Below are 22,142 nucleotides of genomic sequence, written 5' to 3'. Positions count from 1 at the left end.
AAATTCAGCATGAACTGAAGCCAGCAATCAATCAGAGAAAACTAAATAAAAACAATATAAGCAAATAAGGAAATTTGGCTCCAACAGTCAGTTTTCGTCTTTTGGTGCAGTTGACCTTGTTCTTACATTTCTCCTTCCTCCTAGAGTTCCTGTGTTGCCTTTGTGGGCGGAGTTGTGGGACGTGCACAGCTGCTTCCAATTGACCCTGGTGCTACTTAAGCAGCACCTTGACAGCTGGATGGCACTCGGCGATTCTACTCCACGCCAGTTGATTCCATGCTTTGAGTATTTTGCTACCTTGGCCATTCCCAGTGCCATCCATCTTGGTGTTGTTGTGTATTGTGCACGTCTTGTAACTCCAAACCAAGTTTAGTTCATTTTTGTATAGAAGTAGCTTTTGTTATTTTTTCCAAAATGCACATTTAGTCTTCTCTTTTTCGCACCATTGTTTTTTGTTTCCTACTGTTTGGATTGTTTTTGTGAGTAGATTTCCGCAGTAAAAGAAGTGTGAACAGCACTCTGACAGAAGGAGTTCCTCCAAAACGCAACACCCTTTGGCGGACAAGTATGTGATTAAATGCTATACATATAAAATGAAAGAGACAAGTGGTAGAACAAATGGATGGATGTACAGTAAAGCTCTGTGGGATGATGTACATAATTAACTTTTCCCAAACATTCCAAACGTTCCCATGTTTTCTGAAATTGATAATGTTTGAGGAATTCTAAAAAAGGGGGATAAATCATGAACAACTTTAAAAAACACTTGTCATGTGTAGTACTTGACTGAAAAAAGGTAATAATCTAAAATATCTCATCTATAAATCTTAGAAACTATGTGCTGATGTTTTTAGAAGGTCAAAGTTAAAGTCTGGACAGTTTATTTCAAATCCTGCAGTTTCATTTGCTGCTGCTGTTCTCACCAGCACACTTGTGTTTCTTACACTGCTACTTAGAAGACAATCTTTCACCACACACACTGCAACTCAACACTTTCTCTCCTGGGTGTCTTCTCATGTGTCTTTTCAAATGCTGACTTTGTAAAAAACTTTTACAACATACTGAACATGTAAAAGGTTTTTCTCGAGTGTGTGTTCTCACGTGTTCTTTCAAATAGTGCCGTTGCGCAAAATATTTACTGCAGATTGAACAGGAAAAGGTTTTTCTCCAGTGTGTATTCTCATGTGCTTTTTGAAATTTTCCCTTCGAGTAAAATCTTTACCGCAGATTGAACATGAAAAAGGTTTTTCTCCAGTGTGTGTTCTCATGTGTACTTTCAAATGTGGCCTCTGAGTAAAATCTTTACCACAGATAGAACATGAAAAAGGTTTTTCTCCAGTGTGTGTTCTCATGTGTACTTTTAAATCTGGCCTCTGAGTAAAATGTTTACCGCAGTTTGAACATGAAAAAGGTTTTTCACCAGTGTGTGTTCTCATGTGTACTTTCAAATGTTGACTTTCTCTAAAACCTTTACCACAGATTGAACAGGAAAAAGGTTTTTCACTGGTGTGTGTTCTCATGTGTACCTTCAAATTGATACTTTGTGTAAAACCTTTACTACAGAGTGAACAAGAAAAAGGTTTTTCTCTAGTGTGTGTTCTAATATGTATTTTCAAACTCTGACTTTGTGTAAAACCTTTACCACAGGTTGAACAGGAAAAACGTTTTTCACAAGTGTGTGTTCTCATGTGTACTTTCAAACTATGACCTACTGTAAAACCTTTACCACAGATTGAACAAGAGAAAGGTTTTTCTCCAGTGTGTGTTCTCATGTGTGATTTTAGACGACAATGGTATTTAAAGGTTTTGTGACAGTGAGAACAAGTGAAGTGAGTGTTGTCAGTGTGACATGTCTTATCATCTTTAGAGTCTTCATCATCAGTGTCAGGAGAGTGTGACGTTGTGTCCTCACTATCTGATAGTGGAGCTAAGAGCTTGTCTGCTTGTGATCCTCCACAGTGGTCTCCATCAGCTTCTGTTGTCATGTGTTGTGTTGAGCTGCTGCTTGGAGGCTCCCCCCCTCCCCTCTCCTCACTTTCACCTTTCACCTCATCATCTTCACTCTTCACAGGGACACCAGTCACTGGGAACTCCTCCAACCATTTAGGCTGACTGATGCCCTCTTCCTCCTCTTCCTCTTTGATGTGCGGCGGCTCTTGGTCCTCCTCTTCCTCTTTAAAGTAAGGGGTCAGTAGGTCCTCCTCTTCCTCTTTAAAATGGGTTATTAGTGGCTTCTCCTCTTCCTTTTTAAAATTGGGGGTCAATGAGTCCTCCTCTTCCTCTTTGATGTGAGTGGTCAGTGGGTCATCCTCTTCCGCTTTAAAATGGGGGATCAGTGGGTGTTTCTTTTCCTTTTTAATGTGGGAGGGCTGTGGCTCCATCCTGAAGCTCCACTTCTGTTGCTCAGGGAGAAGATGTTCTTCACAGACATCTGCAGGCCACAAGAAGACAAACACGTTTTAGAAACATCCATCTGTGCTCAGTCACACAATGCATTCAGTACTTTTACATGCACTTAGGAAAAACAAGTTATCGTATGAACTGTCTTGAAATCTCAGTGACGCACAAACACGCTGCTCTTTACAACATTATTCACAGGAAAGGAAAAACAAACCAGCACAACAGGACTTTCTACAATGGATTGACGGTTGATGGTTTAAAATTGATTCTGTCATATATTATTTCTTATAGAATTATTAATAGAACCGTTTTAAAACAGGCTACACAGGCTCCTAATTTAGTTGATGAAATATGCAGTAAAATATTTCATCATTTCCAGTATTATTTTCTCAAATAAAGCAACCAGATATTAACAGTAAATAAACAAGTACATTAATAATAATTGTTTCGCCAAATTAATACAATTATAAATGACACAATATGTTACTGCATATGTCAGCTGCCAAATTAGGAGCTTTTGTAACCCATTTTGAAATTCTTCTATTAGCAATCATATACCAAATGATATATCGTAACATATATTGTTATTAAGATATAGATTTTAAGTCATATGGCCCATACCAAACATTGTTTCCCCGAGTCATTTTGTTTGGCCCACCAAATATATTTATTTTTATATTCTTTAGATGTGTGTGTATGTTTAAAATGTGGTACTACTGTTCTACATCACGTGGAAGTGTACATTTAAACCAATGTGGGTGGCACTGGGAGCAGGTGGGTAAAGTGTCTTGCCCAAGGACACAATGGCTCAGATGGCAGAAGCTGGGATTGAACCTGGAACCCTCAAGTTGCTGGCATGGCCGCGCTACCAACCGAGCTATACTGCCAGGCCACCTTAACAACATCAACACATTACCCACCGCCTAAACTAAAGTCTTAAAAAAACCAAAACATTTTTGGTTTTTTTTTGTCCTGTCCGGCTTCTCAGGCAAATCATATAGTCGATGTAGATGCCCATATCGCATGTTCACATTTACTTTACAAAAGAGAAGTGTAGGATACTTCTCTTGTTGCCTTATTTGTATTTGACTTCATTAGACGTATTGATATTATCATTTTGTGCTAAACTAAAGTCTTAACAAGCTGGTACGCTTCGTACTGCCTCTGTCTCTGTCACTATGTCTCTGCAGCCCCCAGCATTGTCCCACCCACACAACCATCTGATTGGTTACAGGCAAAGCGGTAAGAGCCAATCAGCAGTGCGTATTCAGAGTGCATGGAATCAGGGCTCACGGCAGAGGCAGGCAGAGAGGAGAGACGGTGCATGTTAGCAGAAAGGTGTTCAGCAGGTGAGCATAATGCAGCGGACGATCCCCATATCATAATAAACACCTCCCAGTCAACTACTTGTAACATCACTATGAGCCCGTTGACGATCTGGAGGTATAGGCAGTAGCTCAGCTCGCTCACAGTCCTCGAGGTGAAGGCTGATTAGCTTTTAGCGTAACGTTAGCTCATTTTGCGATGTGTGCGTGCGTGTGTGCGTGCGTGTGTGTGTGTGTGTGTGTGTGTGTGTGTGCGTGCGTGCGTGCGTGCGTGTGTGTGTGTGTGTGTGTGTGCGTGCGTGTGTGTGTGTGTGTGTGTGTTACGGACAGTAAAGCCCTGTCTGTCTGAGAGAAAGACAAGCATTATTGACCGATAGTTAACATCTAAGTTATTTCACTTAACCTTTTTCTGTGTTGACGCAGCAAAAAGTCAGTGAGTCCTACTCTTCCTCTTTATTGTGAGTGGAGCTGTGACTCCTCTTTCTCTGTAAGGTAAGGGAGGGCTGTGATTCATTTGTCTCCTTAATGTGAGAGCTATCTGGCTCCTCCTTCCCTTTAATGTGGGGTTGCTTTGAATCCTCTTCCTCTTTAATCTTGGGGTACTGCAGAACCTCCATTTCCTTTTTAATATAAGGGGTTGTGACTGATTCTGCTCCATCCTTGAGGTCCGCTCTTGCTGCTCAGGGAAATGTTCTTCAATACACAAGTTAGACGAACAAATGCTTTAGAAAAGTCCAGATTTACCCAGTCACATGACATTTTGTCCTGCACGGGTATATATTCTGATAATGTCTCTGAGGATTTTATCAGTCCCCACGTTGACATTCAAGATGTCAAAACCATACGGTACATCAGGGAAGCAATACAAAAACTCATGAAAAAAATAAACACAGCAGTAAAACACTTACATACAAACAAGACAGCTGCTTGTACACCCGAAAGAGAACAAAGAACAGTGTCTAAGAGGAGCATCAACATTTGCATTTAAATTGTAAAATCCTGTTTATGATTTATTTACTCTACTTATTTAAATATGAACATTTTCCTTTAGGAAACTTTTACGATTTCTGTGTTGTTGTAGCTGGTATGCTGCAATTTTTTTTTTTTCCCCCAAGATGGTGACCCTGTAGTGGCTGCTGTTGGCAGGAGCTCTGTGCTCTTGTGTCATCCTTTTGTGTTTCCATCTTCTTTTCATGTGTTTATATACATATATATATATATATATATATATATATATATATATATATATATATATATATATATATATATACATATATATATATATATATATTTTTTTTTTGCCTTTTGGTCCGGACCTTTTGGGACTGTGTGACAAGGGGTGGTACTTTCGTGACTTCTGCGGTGCTTTTTTTGGACTTCTGGATCTGCCTCCCGAGAGCCTTTTGGCCATGGAGACCGGCTGCTGGGTCTCTGCCACACCAGAATCCGTTTGGAGAGACTGGAGGAGATGCAGATGAAGAGACAGGACTGCGGAGCTAGCACTGAGCGCCGGGACGGAAAAGCTTCACAGTGTCTTGGCTGAATGAGCAGGTATCGGACACCTCGGTCTCTTTGGACATATCCTCACTCATCCATGCGGACTGGACACTGGCCGAGACTTGGTCGGCGGCCGAGGGTGGAGTCGGCTCTCTTGGTTGCTTTGTTGGGTCTGCTCCCGTCTCTGGCCAAGCTCCCTTCACCCCAACAGACAATGGTGTGGAACACCACAAAAGCCACCACAGTGTATTTGTTTCTTTTACTTTTTATTCATGTATGTATGTAGAAGTGTCTGGTTGCATCAGCTCTGCTCTTTTAATGTCCTTTGTCTTCTTTGAAGTTTCCCTCTTACACATGAAAGAGGGATGTATGCTAGGGCTATAAGTTGTTTTTTTCCCTTGGCCTCAGTCTGGACCCCCTCTCCAAGGGCCCAGGCTGAGACCGATTTTAAATTTTTTCTCACATTCCCCCCACTTGTTTACCTGTATGTATCTCACCTTTTTTGCAAGGGGCGCCGCAAGTTGGCAGACCCGTCAGCGATCCTGTTCTGTCTCCCTGGAATGTTTGTCTGACCTTGAATGGGATTGTGCTGAAAATGTTTATTTCCCCTCAGGGATTAATAAAGTATGTCTGATTCTGATGTTTGATATCAACAAAACATAGCTAATTAGTAGAAATGAACTAGATTAAATCATCTCTCAAAGGTGTTGAGACATTGATGGACAGCGGAGAAGTAACTAAATCCAAATTAAAAAATGATTTTATTTTTTATAAGATATTTAGACTTAGACTTCCTTTTTATTGTCATTCAAAGTTGAACTTTACAGTACAAATAAGAACGCAATTTCGTTGCATTATCTCTTGGTAGTGCAGGATAAAAAAAAAACAATAAGGTGCAGATATACAGTTGTGATCCAAATTATTAAACCGCCACACAATTTTGGTGTTTTAGCAAGTTGGACATTTATTCCGTATTTTGTTTATAGTCATATCAAATAAAGATGTTTCAAATAGACAAATGCAACTCAAATCTTAACACTGTATTTTACAAAATACCAAAAAAGGACATTTTTCTTAATATCTCATTGACAAAATTATTCAACCCCTTGCAGATCATAACTCTTAAGAACAGAATTTGAATAAGGTCTTTTCAATCAGGTGTTGAACACACCTGTAGATGTGATTAGAACCATAACGAGCAACAATTAAAGTGATTGAAAAAGACTGACGCTCAGCTTCTTGTAGATGGTCAATGGTGTATTTGCAACATGGTGAAGTCCAAGGAGTGGTCAAAGAAGTCAAGAGAGGAGGTAATTTCTCTTCATAAGAAAGGATATGGATATAAGAAAATAGCAAAGACATTACACATTCCAAGAGACACAGTTGGGAGCATAATTGGCAAGTTTAAAGCTAAAGGCACAGTGGAAACACTACCTGGGCGTGGTAGAAAGAGGATGCTGTGTGTGTACAGTGATGAAAAACCCCCGGGTAACAACTGAGGAACTACAACAGGACATTGCAGAGGGGGGAACGCAGGTTTCGTCCCAGACAATAAGGCGCGCACTACGAGATGAAGGCCTCCATGCCAAAACTCCCAGGCGCACCCCACTTCTGACTACCAGGCACAAGGAAAATAGACTCCAGTATGCCAAAAAATCATCTGGACAAACCCCAAATGTTTTGGGAAACTGTTCTATGGAGTGATGAGACAAAACTGGAAATCTTTGGGCCTATGAATCAACGTTATGTCTGGAGGAGAAAAAAATGAAGCTTACAAAGAGAAGAACACCATTCCTACTGTTAAGCATGGTGGGGGGTCAATCATGCTCTGGGACTGTTGCTCTGCCTCAGGTACCTGATAATCTTTTCCGTCGTCCTCACCACTCTCTGGAGAGACTTCCAGTCTGAGCCATTGCAGGCTCCAGTCCAGACAGAGATGCTGTTGGTCAGCAGGCTCTCTATAGTTCCTCTGTAGAATGTGCTGAGAATGGGGGGAGGGAGCTGTGCTCTTTACATCCGACGCAAAAAGTGCATGCGCTGCTGAGCTCTTTTTACGAGATCTCCGGTGTGTAGGGACAAGGTTATATTGTCAGTAATCTGCACCCCCAGGAACTTGGTGCTGCTTACCATCTCCACCGCTGTGCCGTTGATGAAGAGTGAAGTGTGGCTGGACCGGTGCTTCCTGAAGTCAACGATGACCTCCTTGGTCTTGTCGACGTTCAGGACCAGGTTGTTGGTTCTGCACCAGTCAACCAGATGTTTCACCACCTCCCTGCGAGATGTTGAAGATGTCTGTGAGAACCCCCGCCAACTGGTCTGCACATCCCTGAAGCACCTGGCCCGGAATGTCATCAGGTCCGGGGGTTCACTTTCCTCAGGGTATTCAGGACATCCGCTGTGTCCAAGTTGAGCGGCTGCTCATCAGAGCGAGGGGTGTTTTTTCTCGCCGGAGTGATGGATTTTCTCGCCGGAGGGGTGTTAAGTGCCTCAAACCTTTCAAAGTAGTTGTTTAGGTCATTTAGGAAGCTGATACTGTTGTCACAGGGATGGGGGGCAGCTTTATAGTCCGTGATGACCTGTATGCCCTGCCACATTTGTCGAGTGTTCGTGGGGTTCTGGAAGAAGTCCTGCACTTTCTGACTGTGAGCACCTTTGCAACCTTAATGGCACGGTTCAGGTTAGCTCTGGCTGTTTTTACTGCTACCATGTCGCTAGACTTAAACGCCTTGTTCCGAGCCTTCAGCATTGCACGCAGTACCTCACTGTTCATCCATCCAGAGTTTCTCGTTGGCCCGTGTGGGGATGTTCTTGATAATAATAATAATAATAATAATAATGGATTCGATTTATATCGCGCTTTTCTATTGTTAGATACTCAAAGCGCTCACAGAGAAGTGGGAAGCCATCATTCATTCACACCTGGTGGTGGTAAGCTACATCTGTAGCTGCCCTGGGGTAGACCAACGGAAGCGTGGCTGCCAGTTTGCGCCTACGGCCCCTCCTACCACCACCAATCATTCATTCATCATTCATTCACCAGTGTGAGCGGCACCACGGGCAAGGGTGAAGTGTCCTGCCCAAGGACACAACGGCAGCGATTTGGATGTTAATAGGTGGGAAGCGAACCTGCAACCCCCCGGTTTCTGGCACGGCCGCTCTACCCACTACGCCATGCCGCCCCTAATCTGATCACACTGACATCCTCCATGCACTTCTGAATGTATGCGGACACAGACTTTGCATACTCCTCCACACATGTGTTATGATTATCGGTGACGGCTGCCTTGAACATGTCCCAGTCTGTGGTTCCGAAGCAGTCTTGTAATGCTTCCATTGCTCCCTCTGGCCAGGTCCTCACCTGCTTCACTGTAGCTTGCTTTCTGATCAGCAGGGGCTTGTATGCAGGAATTAGCATCACATATAGATGGTCTGAGGAGCCCAGGTGGGGGCGTGGTGCAGCTTTATACGCCTGTTTAATATTACTATAAACCAAGTCCAGCTTGCTTCCATCCCTGGTTGCAAAATTCACATATTGATGGAAATGAGGGAAAACTGTTTTCATGTAAGCTTGATTAAAATCCCCTGCAACGATGAAAACTTCCTCTGGATGTGTAGTTTGCAGTTCATTGATGGAGCAGCACAAAGCATTCAAAGCTTCTTTGGTGTGAGCACTGGGGGGAATGTACACTGTTGTGAAGATCATAGCACTGAATTCCCGAGGTAAATAAAATGGCCTGCATTTTATAGTTAATATTTCTACATCGGGAGAGCAGTGACATGAGACGTTCTTCCCGTTGTTGCACCAGTTGTTATTGATGTATATACAAACACCACCGCCTCGGGATTTACCAGTGAGAGTGCTGCTCCTATCCGACCCAAACATAGTTAGCTCCTCGATGCTAACTGCCTCGCCCGGGACGAATGGTTTCAGCCACGTTTCTGTGAGAAATATGGCGCAGCAGTCTCTCATCTAGATAGATAAATAGATAGATAGATAGATAGTACTTTATTGATTCCTTCAGGAGAGTTCCCTCAGGAAAATTAAAATTCCAGCAGCAGTGTCTTGCATATGAATCCAGCGTCAGGTAGTCCAGTTTGTTCTCCAGTGAGCGGACATTTGAGAGCAGGATGGAAGGAAGCGGCGTTCTGTGAGGATTAGCCTTTAGCTTTGTTGTTAGCCCCGCTCGGCATCTCCGTTTCTGTTTCTGATCCCACCGCTTATGTCTCCTCTGTCTGCGGTCCCCTCTGGTACTAGGCTCCGCTGCCTCACAGGCCGCTGGATGTAGCCGGCGTAGTATTCCCAGGATAGCGAGGAGGTCCAACGTATACGCATCTTTCGGTCTAATACTGCCCGATCCATCCACATCCAAAATTGTCTGGCGGTCCTACGTTACTACGGAGTGTCCACGCTGGAAGCCAGCCATGAAATTCACAGAAATTACTGGTAGATTTGCCAAAATGTTCTATTACTACCAAGAGCCTCTGCAGCCGCAGCCGAGCAGGGCGCCGCCATCTTGAGACCAATATCTGGCTTGTATCTTCAGTAGGGATGTAAATTTATAGATTTATGGATATGATACCCTAATCAATATTCCTTATCGATACCAGTATTTATCGGTACTCTTTTCGGTACTACATGTCATTTGTGGAAATAAAAAAGTGGAAAAGAGGCATTTTAAATAGCATTCCTATTTGCAGAAGAGGTTGAAGTCTTAAAGAAGTCAACTATGTGTGCAGTGCAAGGTGAAATGCAGTTATGTCATCTTCTTCTCAATAACACACACATCAAACTTTTGTTGCTTCCTTATTTGTCATCATTCAAAGCTGATTGTAATGTGTAGCAGCGGCAGCTGAACTCAATGTGACAACGTGTCATAGTTACCTCAGTCAGCTGGAATTAAAAATACAAATAGTTGTGTCGTTAGTCCAGAATCTTCACGGTCTTCATGGACAACATAATTAAAGGCCTACTGAAATGAGATGTTCTTATTTAAACGGGGACAGCAGGTCCATTCTATGTGTCATACTTGATCATTTTGCGATATTGCCATATTTTTGCTGAAAGGATTTAGTAGAGAACATCCACGATAAAGTTTGCAACTTTCGGTGCTAAGAGAAAAGCCCTGACTCTACCGGAAGTCGCAGACGATGACGTCACAAGTGTGGGGGCTCCTCACATATTCACATTGATTTTAATGGGAGCCTCCAACAAAAAGTGCTATTCGGACAGGAGAAAACGACAATTTCCCCTTTAATTTGAGTGAGGATGAAAGATTTGTGGTTGAAGGTATTGATAGCGACGGACTAGAAAAAAAAAAAAACGCGATTGCATTGGGACGGATTCTGATGTTTTTAGACACATTTACTAGGATAATTCTGGGAAATCCCTTATCTTTCTATTGTGTTGCTATTGTTTTAGTGAGTTAAATAGTACCTGATAGTCGGAGGTGTGTCTCCACGGGTGTCTTGACGCCAGTGTCTCAGAGGAGTCGACGGCAGCTTTATGGATGGCACAAGCTCAGCTTTTCTCCGGTAAGAAGCGACGTTTTAACCACAATTATCTCACCGAAACCTGCTGGTTGACGTGTGGTCGTGATTCATGTTCTCTTGACCGCGCTCTGATCCATAGGAAAGTTTCACCTCCGGGAATTTTAAACAAGGAATCACCGTGTGTTTGTGTGGCTAAAGGGTAAAGCTTCCCAACTCCATCTTTCTACTGTGACTTCTCCAATATTAATTGAACAAATTGCAAAAGATTCAGCAACACAGATCTCCAAAATACTGTGTAATTATGCCGTTAAAGCAGACGACTTTTAGCTGTGTGTGTGTGCAGCGCTCATACTTCCTATAAACCCGTGACGTCTTGCGTAGACGTCATCGTAACACAACGTTTTTAAGACGAAACTCCCGGGAAATTTTAAATTGCAATTTAGTAAACTAAAAAGGCCGTATTGGCATGTGTTGCAATGTTAATATTTCATCATTGATATATAAACTATCAGACTGCGTGGTGGCTAGTAGTGGCTTTCAGTAGGCCTTTAGGAACCAGTACTAAAAAAAAAATGGTACTTGGTATACATCTCTTATCTTCACCACTAAACCTTTGAAATATGCTGACATATGTGCTGCTAAGGTAAATAAACAGTAGCCATATTGAATGTTTGCCTTCATTTGACCACGTGAGGTAAGGAGGACGGCCTCTAGGTCACATGGTTACACCCCAGCAATTACACTGTTGATGATTGATGAGCATTCATTTTTAAATGGTGGTGTTAAAAAGCAAACATATCTCCATCTTTAGTGATAAATGTGTCCCCCGGATGAACATGTGTCACAAACATTGTATTAGATGATATGTGGATGTTGTGCTTACTTGGACTGTGATGAAGCTGTGAGGACTCAGGTGGTTTGTCTTCATGCTCTTCAGTCTTCACAGAGACAACAGTCAGTGGAAACTTGCTGACATCAGCCTCCTCCTGCCCTACAGGACACTCTCCCTCCTGACTGATCCACACTTCCTCCTCTTCCTCTTTAATGTGGGGGGGCTGTGGATCCTCCTGCTGCTGAAGGGGACGTTCTTCTTGACGAGCGTTCATCTGTTGGACGTCCGCAAGACAACACAAACAAACTTCAGCTCAGATGTGTCAAATGTTGTTTAGTCTATCAAATATAAAATTTTCCAAGTGGACTGACACCACTCTGTGGTGATGTTCTTCTACACATGGAATAATCATCAGTTATTGATTATTATGAATTGTGTCATTGATCCTGTTTTCTGCATTTACATTAATTATTGTTTAAAAAGTAACAACTTATAGAAAACCTCCTGCTGGGATTTTAATACCGTCATGACTGCATGAAGTCAGTCTGCACGTATAAAAGTGTCATTGTGCTGCAGCATCAAGTGACGCCAACTGGCTCCTCCCACTACCAACCTACCAGCCAACCTTGACGTGCACCTCCAAAATAGTCCCACCTCACGTCAACGGTGACCAGGACTACAGAGCTGTGGTCGGTTGGCTTTACTTTTACGCACAATATCCTCTCCTTGTTTTTCCTTCTGCAAAAGCAACATTTTTAGCCCAACAGACAAGAAACAGAAGTGCAGCGAAGCACGTGGAACAAGTGCCAGCGAGTGTGGCCGTGTGATAGTATGTTGCTTGAACCTCACTCACACCTTAAGGAATGTGCTGGCGTGAGAATATATATATATATATATATATATATATATATATATATATATATATATATATTAGGGGTGGGCAAATTAATTACGAGTTAATTCATCACTCTATTAACACCGACAATTATTTTATCTCACATTTGCGTATGTTGTTTACATGCTTTTATTTTGTTAACGCCTTTTCGTAACAAGATGGCGTCGCCCGGCGTCGAGGGGCTCTTGCTAAAGATGGAACATTTGGCAAAAATACCGGACAATTCTGCAAATTTCATGGCTGGCTTACAGCGTGGTCACTCCGGGATCACTTACGACCGCCAGACAATTCTGGATGTGGATAGATCGGGCCGTTTTGGACTGAATGAGGCGTGCTTGCTAGACCGGCTAGCTAGCATGGGAATACTTTGCCGGCTACATCCAGCGGCCTGTGAAGCAGCGGAGTATTTGTGTTGTCTGTCTATTTATCAATAATGCAGACGAGGAGTGTTGGCTGAGTTCTTAACGTTTGCTTTCAGAGCGTGCATATCACAACATACAAGATGCTGTCATGGTGACACAACCTATACCGGGCTACCGCGCATGCTCGTCACTCCTGTTGCATGCTGGGTAGGGTAGTTCTTTTTTTCCCTGGCTCATAACATCACAATATAGTACCATGTATATGATGCGTTCAGTTTATCAAAGCACCAAGCAAACAATCGGAAAATTCCCATCATATCAATTCCTAGATATGGTCTTAATTATTTTAAGTGCACTACGCAGAATAAACACAACATTATTAATATTGCTACTACGGATAATTTGATCAAACATTCCCTAAAACAGCCCACTACCTATAATATAGTTTTTTTAAACATAAGACCCTGATAAAAAAAAATGTTTCTGCTGTTACCTCAGAAATTGCCTGTTCAGATGTTATGATTGTGGCTCAGAGATTTGTATGTAGATTATATTTATTTTCCATAACAAACAGGATAACTTAAATACCCTGGCAGTGGCAATTAGCTTAAATGTTTGTATTTACATTTTTGGAGTTGATTTTCATAAAATATGCTATTTAACTGCTACTGTTTAACAAGGACTGATTTAAATTGTGTTTGCACAACAAATGTTTTGGCCCTTTTGTTCATGTGAGAGAATATTCCAATAAAGGTGCACTACACACTACTTTTGAATTCATTATTGGGCTTTGTGTATACAATGCAGTTAATCGCGATTACTCGGAGAAATAGTGCGATTAACTTCGATTACAATTTTTAATCGTTACCCAGCCCTAATATATATATATATATATATATACATATATATATATATATATATATATATATATATATATTAGAATATTTGGGTACCTCATGATTTGATTACAAACAAAATATTGATGCATATTCAATTTGTGTGCAGTATATTAAAGCCATTTTTCATATTTAACATTTATTTAATTAAATATTTATTTTAGTCTGACTGAATAAGCATTAATCGCTTACAATTGTGCAAATAGTGTTTTCGTAATAACAAACACCAGTTGATTTAATTTCCATGATATGTCCACCCAATGCAGCTGAGATAGGCTCCAACACCCCCTGTCCCCCCTCGCAACCCCAAATAGGGACAAGCGGTAGAAAATGGATGGATGTTATCAAAGGAATAGAAGTGCATGCAAACATAATTTATATTTATTGTTAATAAAGTTGACACCAACACAAAATAGACCACTGCAATAATATTCTACTGTCATTATAATAATAATATTTGTAATTATTTTTGTTCATCCTGTAAAGCATCTTTGAGTACACTGAAAAGCGCTATACCAAATAAAATGTATTATTATTATTATTATACCATGTGACTTATTCCAGACTTAAATTACGAGACATTCGTTTCTTTCTAGTAACAAATATTTAATGATGTTAAGCGTGACTGTAATATACAACAAAAAACAGTTAAAGTATTAAATAAGTCAATATAATTCTCATAGAGAACATATAAAATACACTCCTCAAAAAAAAACGCTCGCATTTGCTACAAAGGCCTGCTAGCGGGCTAAAGCTAGCACGTTAGCTTCGAACAACATATGAGGTAAATAAGATAAATAATATGAAAATATATCATGTATATTACCTCATAAGCCGCGTGTACAAGAGAGGAGTGGAATATATTCTTCCTATTGTTACACCAGCAACTCTTTTTTGTCTTCTGTGGCCGGGCGAAGGAAGTGTGCACCACTCACTAGTGTCCCAGTGAAACACGTGTTTGAAGGAAGTGTGCACCACTCACTATTGTCCCAGTGAAACACGTGTTTGAAGGAAGTGTGCACCACTCACTATTGTCCCAGTGAAACACGTGTTTGAAGGAAGTGTGCACCACTCACTATTGTCCCAGTGAAACACGTGCTGGGCCAACATTTTGTTCCGCGGTTGAGAACACCTCGATGACGTCACACAGGAGGAAGCACAAAACAAGATGGCGTCTGGCGGAGAATACGTTGTTTTGGTTATTATGGTTTCTAGGTCTTAATTACAACGTACATGTGCACATGTGTGTCGTTTAACGCAGTAAACGTCGTTATTAATTGTTATTGTATGCGGATGCATTAGTCTGAGTGCACTTTGACGTGCTAGCCTAGCCTGCTGGTTAGCTTAGCTTGTTAGCTGCTAACAAAGAGAGGCGGAAGTGATCGACACATCAAAGCAGAGATCCAATGTAAGTGTAAAGTGTTTTTATTGTGTGAACATGTCTACATTACAAATGACGTGAGTGTTGGTGACTCAAAAGAGGAGAAGGAGCGACAACATCAACTACTGGACACAGTTTTCTAGAAACATCAAATTGTGTTACACATCCATCCATCTATCTTCTTCTGCTTATCTGAGGTCGGGTCGCGGGGCCAGCAGCCTAAGTAGGGAAGCCCAGCCTTTCCTTTCTCCAGCCACTTCATACAGCTCTTTCTAGGGGATCCCGAGGCGTTCCAAGGCCAGCCAGTTTCTAACATAATAGTGAGAGTCCAGTCCATAGTGGGGCCAGACAGAGACCATCCCGAGCGCAGACAGGTCAGTAACGCAGAGATGTCCCCAACCGTTGCACAGTTGAGCGGTCCACCCCAGGTTCTGACTCAGGACAGATATATATATATATATATATATATATATATATATATATATATATATATATATATACATATATATACATATACATATATATATATATATATATATATATATATATATATACACAAAACCTTTCTACATATAAAGTGTAACATTTTCACGTATAAAGTGCAACATTAAACTGCTTCAAGTTGTTGCTCAGATTAAATACAATGACAAAACTTTACTTCTACATACAAAAAGTGCAACATTAAACAGTTTAAAGTCAACTCAGCCTCAGATTAACTTTTCTTCAGCCCTCCCCACCATTTTACCCTGGTGACTTTCACTCAATTTTCATGTTTTCTGCCAGAAAAATCAGTTTATCGACATTGTCTGCAGAAAGAGCAGACCTGCTTGCAGTTACAATGTCCCCAACTGTGAAAAATACCCTTTCGCTGGACACGGAGGTAGCAGGTATGGCAAGGTAGTGCCTGGCTAACTTGGCAGTAAGAGGATAAATGGGCTCATTGTTTCTCCACCATAGAAGTGTGTCAAAATCTAGTTTTTAATGCAATATGGTCTTAAATCTGCTGCTGTAAAAACACCAACGGCATTTGTTATCGCTTTAGCCCTGCCTGAGTTGCCGAGTAGAAGCTGCTTGAATGCAGTGGGAGCTGCGTTTGTTCGTCTTTCTCTTCGTTGAAGCCATGTTATCCATTGTTGTATCGCGCTGCGTAGCCGAAGTGTTCCCAAACGGGAGATCTTAACGAGGCAGGAGTGTCTTTCAGCTCTGGATTTTACATGTTGTAGTAGCCCGGTCATTGCTAGCATGCCGTGTGTTGTGCCTCAGTGTACATTGTTGACACAACGTGTGGTGCGCTACTTAATATGTCCGTGTGGAAACTTGTTCGATACACCACCGGACCGAACCCAAACCCCCGTACCGAAACGGTTCAATACAAATACACGTACCGTTACACCCTTAATACACACACATCTGAAGATTATAAAAAAATAAATATATTTGGTGGGCTAAATAAAATGACTCGGCAAACCAATGTTTGGTATGAGTGATATGACCTCAAATCTATATCCTAATAACAATATATGTCACGATATATCATTTGGTATATGATTGATAATAGAAGAATTTCAAAACTGTTTACAAAGGCTCTTAATTTGGCAGCTGACATATGCAGTAACATATTGTGTCTTTTCTAATTGTATTATTTTGTCAAAACAATTATTATTAATGTACTTGTTTATTTACTGTTAATATCTGGTTACTTTATTTGAGAAAATAATCCTGGGAATGATGTAATAATAGGGACGGCGTGGCACAGTGGAAGAGTGGCCGTGCGCAACTCGAGGGTCCCTGGTTCAATCCCCACCTAGTACTAACCTCTTCACGTCCATTGTGTCCTGAGCAAGACACTTCACCCTTGCTCCTGATGGGTGCTGGTTAGCACCTTGCATGGCAGCTCCCTCCATCAGTGTGTGAATGTGTGCGTGAATGTGTGAATGTGGAAGTAGTGTCAAAGCGCTTTGAGTACCTTGAAGGTAGAAAAGCGCTATACAAGTACAACCCATTTATAGAGGTGTAACAGTACACAAAAATTTCGGTTCGGTACGTACCTCGATTCAGAGGTCACGGTTCGGTTCATTTTCGGTACAGTAAGAAAAAAACAAAATATAAATTTTTTAATTATTTATTTAACACATTTGCTAAATCTTCCACCAAAAATATTTTTCTTAGTGGAATATTTGATGTGAAGTATTGGGAAACTTGGATATAATTCATAATAAAATAGATTTTGATTCAATATTATGTTTTAAGCAATGACAGTTTGAAAGAAAAAAAAACAGCTTAGTTTTATTAGTCAACGTTGCAACTTTTTCTAAATTACATTTAGCCTTTAAGCTCTTTTATTTCACTTTTGTTTATGTTTTTGTTTATTTTAATAGTATTTTTAGAATGTGCTGTGGGCCTTTAAAACATTAGCTGTGTACCGCAAATGGCCTCCAGGGCACACTTTTGACACCCCTGCTATAGATAATAAAAAATTAAATCTGATTAATCAAAGGATAAAAATCAGAGCCTGGCGACGCATGCGCGTTTATCATAACTCTCTCGCTCTCTCTGGCCCTCCCTCACGAATGCTGCTGCGTGCACCACTTTTTGTTTTGTTTTTAACCCCTTCTTAACCCTGAACGTACATTGAAAATACACGCAACCATAACTTAAAATGCCGGACATTCGAGGCATTTAAGAAACTCCACCTGGACATCTCCATAAAGAGGATATATCTCGTGAAAAGAGGAGGTGTGGTCAGTCTATCATATCCCAGTCGTTGCTAGCATGCCGTGTGTTGTTGTTTTTTTGATTGATTGAAACTTTTATTAGTAGATTGCACAGTACAGTACATATTCTGTACAACACCCGAATAAGTTTTTCAACTTGTTTAAGTCGGGGTCCACGTAAATCAATTCATGGTGCCTCGGTGTGCATTATTTACACAACGTGCGGCGCTACTTATATGTCCGTGTCGGATCGGTTCACCTCCGAACCGAAACCTCCGTACCAAAACGGTTCAATACAAATACACGTACCGTTGCACCTCTACCCATTTATCATTATTTATCATTTAATATTTTACTGCATATTTCAGCAACTAAATTAGGAGCCTGTGTAGTCTGTTTTAAAATTGTTCTGTTAATATTTATATGTGAAATAATATATTACAAAATCCCTTTAAACTATGTTGTCTATCCATATGAAAAAGTTCTGTCCATGAATTGATTAACGTGGACCCCGACTTAAACAAGTTGAAAAACTTATTCGGGTGTTACCATTTAGTGGTCAATTGTACGGAATATGTACTGTACTGTGCAATCTACTTATAAAAGTATCAATTAATCAATCAATCAATCAACCTGGTTTGTTTTTCTTTTCCTGTGAATAATGTTGTAAGAGCAGCGTTTTTCTGCGTCACTGAGATTTCAAGACAGTTCATACGATGACTTGTTTTTCCTAAGTGGATGTAAGTGTACTGAACGCATTGTGTGACTGAGCAGAGATGCTGTGTTTGTCTTGCAGACGTCTGTGAAGAACATCTTCACCCTCAGCAACAGAAGTGGAGCTTCAGGATGCAGACGGAGGAGCCACAGCCCTCCCACATTAAGAAGGAAGAGGAATACCTTCAGATCTCCCATTTTAAAAAGGAAGAGGAAAACCCACTAATCCCCCAGTTTAAAGAGGAAGTGGTGGATCCACAGAGCCCTCACATTGAGGAGGAAGAGGAGGACCCACTGACCCCTCACATTAAGGAGGAAGAGGAAGAACACAGGATCAATCAGCAGGGAGAGCATCTTGAAGGACTGGAGGAGGTTGATGTCACCAAGATGCCAGTGACTGGTGTCCCTGTGAAGAGTGAAGGTGATGAGGTCAAAGGTGAAAGTGAGGAGAGGGGAGGGGGGGAGCCTCCAAGCAGCAGCTCAACACAACACATGACAACAGAAGCTGATGGAGACCACTGTGGAGGATCACAAGCAGACAAGCTCTTAGCTCCACTATCAGATAGTGAGGACACAACGTCACACTCTCCTGACACTGATGATGAAGACTCTAAAGATGATAAGACATGTCACACTGACAACACTCACTTCACATGTTCTCTCTGTCACAAAACCTTTAAATACCATAGTTATCTGAAAAGACACATGAGAACACACACTGGAGAAAAACCTTTTTCTTGCTCAGTATGTGGTGAAGGTTTTGTTCGAAGTGAACATTTGAAAGTACACAAGAGAACACACACTGGTGAAAAACCTTTTGTCTGTTCAATATGTGGTAAAGGTTTTGCACACAGTAACAATTTAAAAAGACATATGAGAACAGACACAGGTGAAAAAGCTTTTTCCTGTTCAATCTGTGGTAAAGGTTTTACAAGAAGTACAGATGTGAAAGTACACATTAAAACACACACTGGGAAAAAAATCGCATTCCTGTTCAATCTGCAACAGAATCTTTTGTCGACAATCAAGCCTTGTAGCACACATGAGAAGACACCCAGGAGAGAAAGTGTTGAGTTGCAGTGTGTGTGGTGAAAGATTGTGTTCTAAGTACCAGTGTAAGAAACACAAGTGTGCTGGTGAGAACAGCAGCAGCAAATGAAACTGCAGGATTTGAAATAAACTGTCCAGACTTTCATTTTGACTTTCTAACAACATCAGCACATATAACATGTGTGACATTGTTGTTTGTGTAACAATATTTTTAAATTTCTTCTACATTTATTGCTGAGATATTTTATGACAGTGCTTTTTTCAGTCAAATACATGCATAAATATGCAACATTGTGTACTTTTATTAAAACACGGACAGAACAATTTGAGTAAAAAGGTGGGAATAAACAGTACGGGACATATTTTACATGCAATAATCATTTTATGGGTGTATATATATAAATATATGTATATGTGTGTACGTATATATGTGTGTATGTATATGTATATATATTCAGCAGACAATTTTAGACTTATTCATATGAAATATTGAAGTATTACATATTTGTATTTCTAATTGTTAATAATCCCATAGATTATCACCTTTATATGATATACATATGTACTGGTTCACATCTGAAACATCTTCTGGACCACTTCAGGAAGCATATTATTATTTACTTTATACATCATTTGAACAGTTGTCTTTTATACAATTGTAAAATGTGTGACTTTTTCAATCATCTCTTGGGTCTCTATAATCTATTTTATTCATTATCCTTATTATAATTGTGTATTATGATTGTGTTGTGATTGTTTTATATGTATGTCCCCAGACCTTTATGCAATATAAAAGTGAGAGAAAATGTCTGAATTGTTTGTGGAAGGATGGTTTTGTTTTTACTTACATTTGTGGATACATCAAATAAATCCAGTATTGTGTTTTAAATATTTTTATGTTTTTTTTTGTTTTTTTAACATCCCAAAAACATCAATATCAGTCGAAGTTTGGAGTGTCAGACAAAAGCCAATATTGTACATCATCCCACAGAGATTTACTTTGCATACATTCTTAAAATAAACTGTTTATTTTGTTTCCCTATCACAAAAACAAACAAGTGTTGTCGTCAATTGCAAAACAACATCCTAAAAAATATTTTAAGTGGTTAATTATGTTTGTTTTTTTTATAAATTAACTCCTTTGCCTTAGGAAGAATGGAAACTTACAAGTTATGAGTATTTTTTTGTTCCAGAGAAAATACAGTAAATAAGAAATAGTAAATAATTAAAAAAGATGATATACAGTAATTTGAATATTTTGAATGAAAGCCTTTTTAAATTGTTTTTAATTTTTTTTTGCAGGTAGTACTTAATGAAATCTTCAAATAATAAACTATTTTTATCAGTCAATAAGTGCATCAGTGACCAAATGCCTTTTTCAAACCATTGCTGTACAAAGATGGATTTGTTTCTCATTTTAATATAAGAACAATTCCATAGTGGAGTATTGTGTGTGATGAAGTTGTGTTTGTAAATTAGTTTCCAGTACAACAACACTTGCTGGTAGGGATGGGTACTGTTCACTTCTAATTCCATGTTTTATGTGTTATATATGTCAATATATTGTGTGTTTGTATTTTGCCAACATGGTAGAATCACATGATAGGCAGGTTGTATCATGTTTTTCTGTCACCTTGAGGAAATGGCATAAAGCGGAAGATGACAATATAATGTCACTTGGACAATGATGTACAGAACAGAGGAGATGTATTTCATTTTTATTTTTGCTTTTAGGTGATTCTTTTTTTAATTATTATTTCACAAAACCTCTCCATTATACAGCTATGGATTCTGGTAGCTGGTTGAAAAGAGATGGAAGGGGATAGTGAGCTGATGTATGAGGAAGGTATGGACATGGATAGGACTAGAGGGGAGAGAGGAAAGAAGGGGGCAGTGTTGGATTAATTGTAAATAAGTTATCAAATTTCTATTCAAATATGATTGTTTTGCGCATTTTGTAGACAAGTATAAATGAAACTTTGCTTAGATTGAACTTAGGTTGACCTACCCACTTAAACGAGGAATTTGCAGATGGCCCAGAGCAATGCAGGAAGTTGCTAATCTTTTTATTGCTATGTATTTGCCTGTGTTTAATTCTCACCACAGGGGTTAGTTATCCCGTACAGCTGTAAATCCCCCCCCTGAGCGCAGCTGTGTGTGCGTGTTTTTACTGAAAGGGCTTCCCTAAATGAATTAGAAAGGCGAGGAGGCTGGAGAAAGTGTCAGAGTAAATTAGGAGCCTGTAACTGACAACTTGCTCCAGTTTCTCTCCTCGTACGTGAAAAGCAATCACTGGTTTGTTTTCTATTCTCTGTTTTTGTGTCCATATAATGTCTCATGGTATTTGACCCTGACATTAACTTGGTCCTTCGAGCCGGATACCAATATACCTGAGGATTCCAGCGGATGTCAGCGGAGATCCAGAAAGACCGTGGCCATGGCAGGACCTCTAGGAGGATTCCTAATTAACCCTTTTAAAAAAGGCTGGGTGTCAGCTCGTCCGTTGGAGTCCAACGGTTGACGGTATTCCAAAGAAGAGGTGAAGACAGCCAGTGGGTAAGTTAATCTTTTTCTTGCTAAAATAAA

General features: G+C 40.2%; 2 protein-coding genes across 3 annotated transcripts; one reads left to right on the top strand and one right to left on the bottom strand.

Annotated features, from left to right (window-relative positions):
• Positions 1 to 966: 966 nt before the first annotated feature.
• LOC133546192 (oocyte zinc finger protein XlCOF22-like) lies at positions 967 to 14,659 on the bottom strand. The gene is made up of 3 exons (XM_061892085.1): positions 14,524 to 14,659; positions 11,596 to 11,818; positions 967 to 2,431 (listed from the first exon to the last, which is right to left on the bottom strand). The coding sequence occupies exons 2-3, from the start codon at positions 11,816 to 11,818 to the stop codon at positions 1,110 to 1,112; spliced, it is 1,545 nt and encodes a 514-aa protein (XP_061748069.1). The 5' UTR covers positions 14,524 to 14,659; the 3' UTR covers positions 967 to 1,109.
• A 107-nt stretch (positions 14,660 to 14,766) lies between these two features.
• LOC133546204 (oocyte zinc finger protein XlCOF7.1-like) lies at positions 14,767 to 20,445 on the top strand. 2 transcript variants are annotated; one of them, XM_061892106.1, is made up of 3 exons: positions 14,767 to 15,105; positions 15,276 to 15,452; positions 18,589 to 20,445. In XM_061892106.1, exon 3 carries the CDS (start codon positions 18,639 to 18,641, stop codon positions 19,596 to 19,598), a length of 960 nt encoding a protein of 319 aa, XP_061748090.1. In that variant the 5' UTR covers positions 14,767 to 15,105; positions 15,276 to 15,452; positions 18,589 to 18,638; the 3' UTR covers positions 19,599 to 20,445. The 2 variants fall into 2 exon arrangements, with proteins under 2 accessions (XP_061748090.1, XP_061748089.1); XM_061892105.1 differs by lacking the exon at positions 15,276 to 15,452.
• The last annotated feature ends 1,697 nt before the right edge of the window (positions 20,446 to 22,142 follow it).

This window comes from Nerophis ophidion, linkage group LG29 (genome assembly GCF_033978795.1).
Source record: "Nerophis ophidion isolate RoL-2023_Sa linkage group LG29, RoL_Noph_v1.0, whole genome shotgun sequence".
NCBI classification, from domain to species: Eukaryota; Metazoa; Chordata; class Actinopteri; order Syngnathiformes; family Syngnathidae; genus Nerophis; species Nerophis ophidion.
The sequence above is the reverse complement of the archived record's forward strand: the minus strand, read 5'-3'. Positions and strand labels throughout refer to the sequence as shown.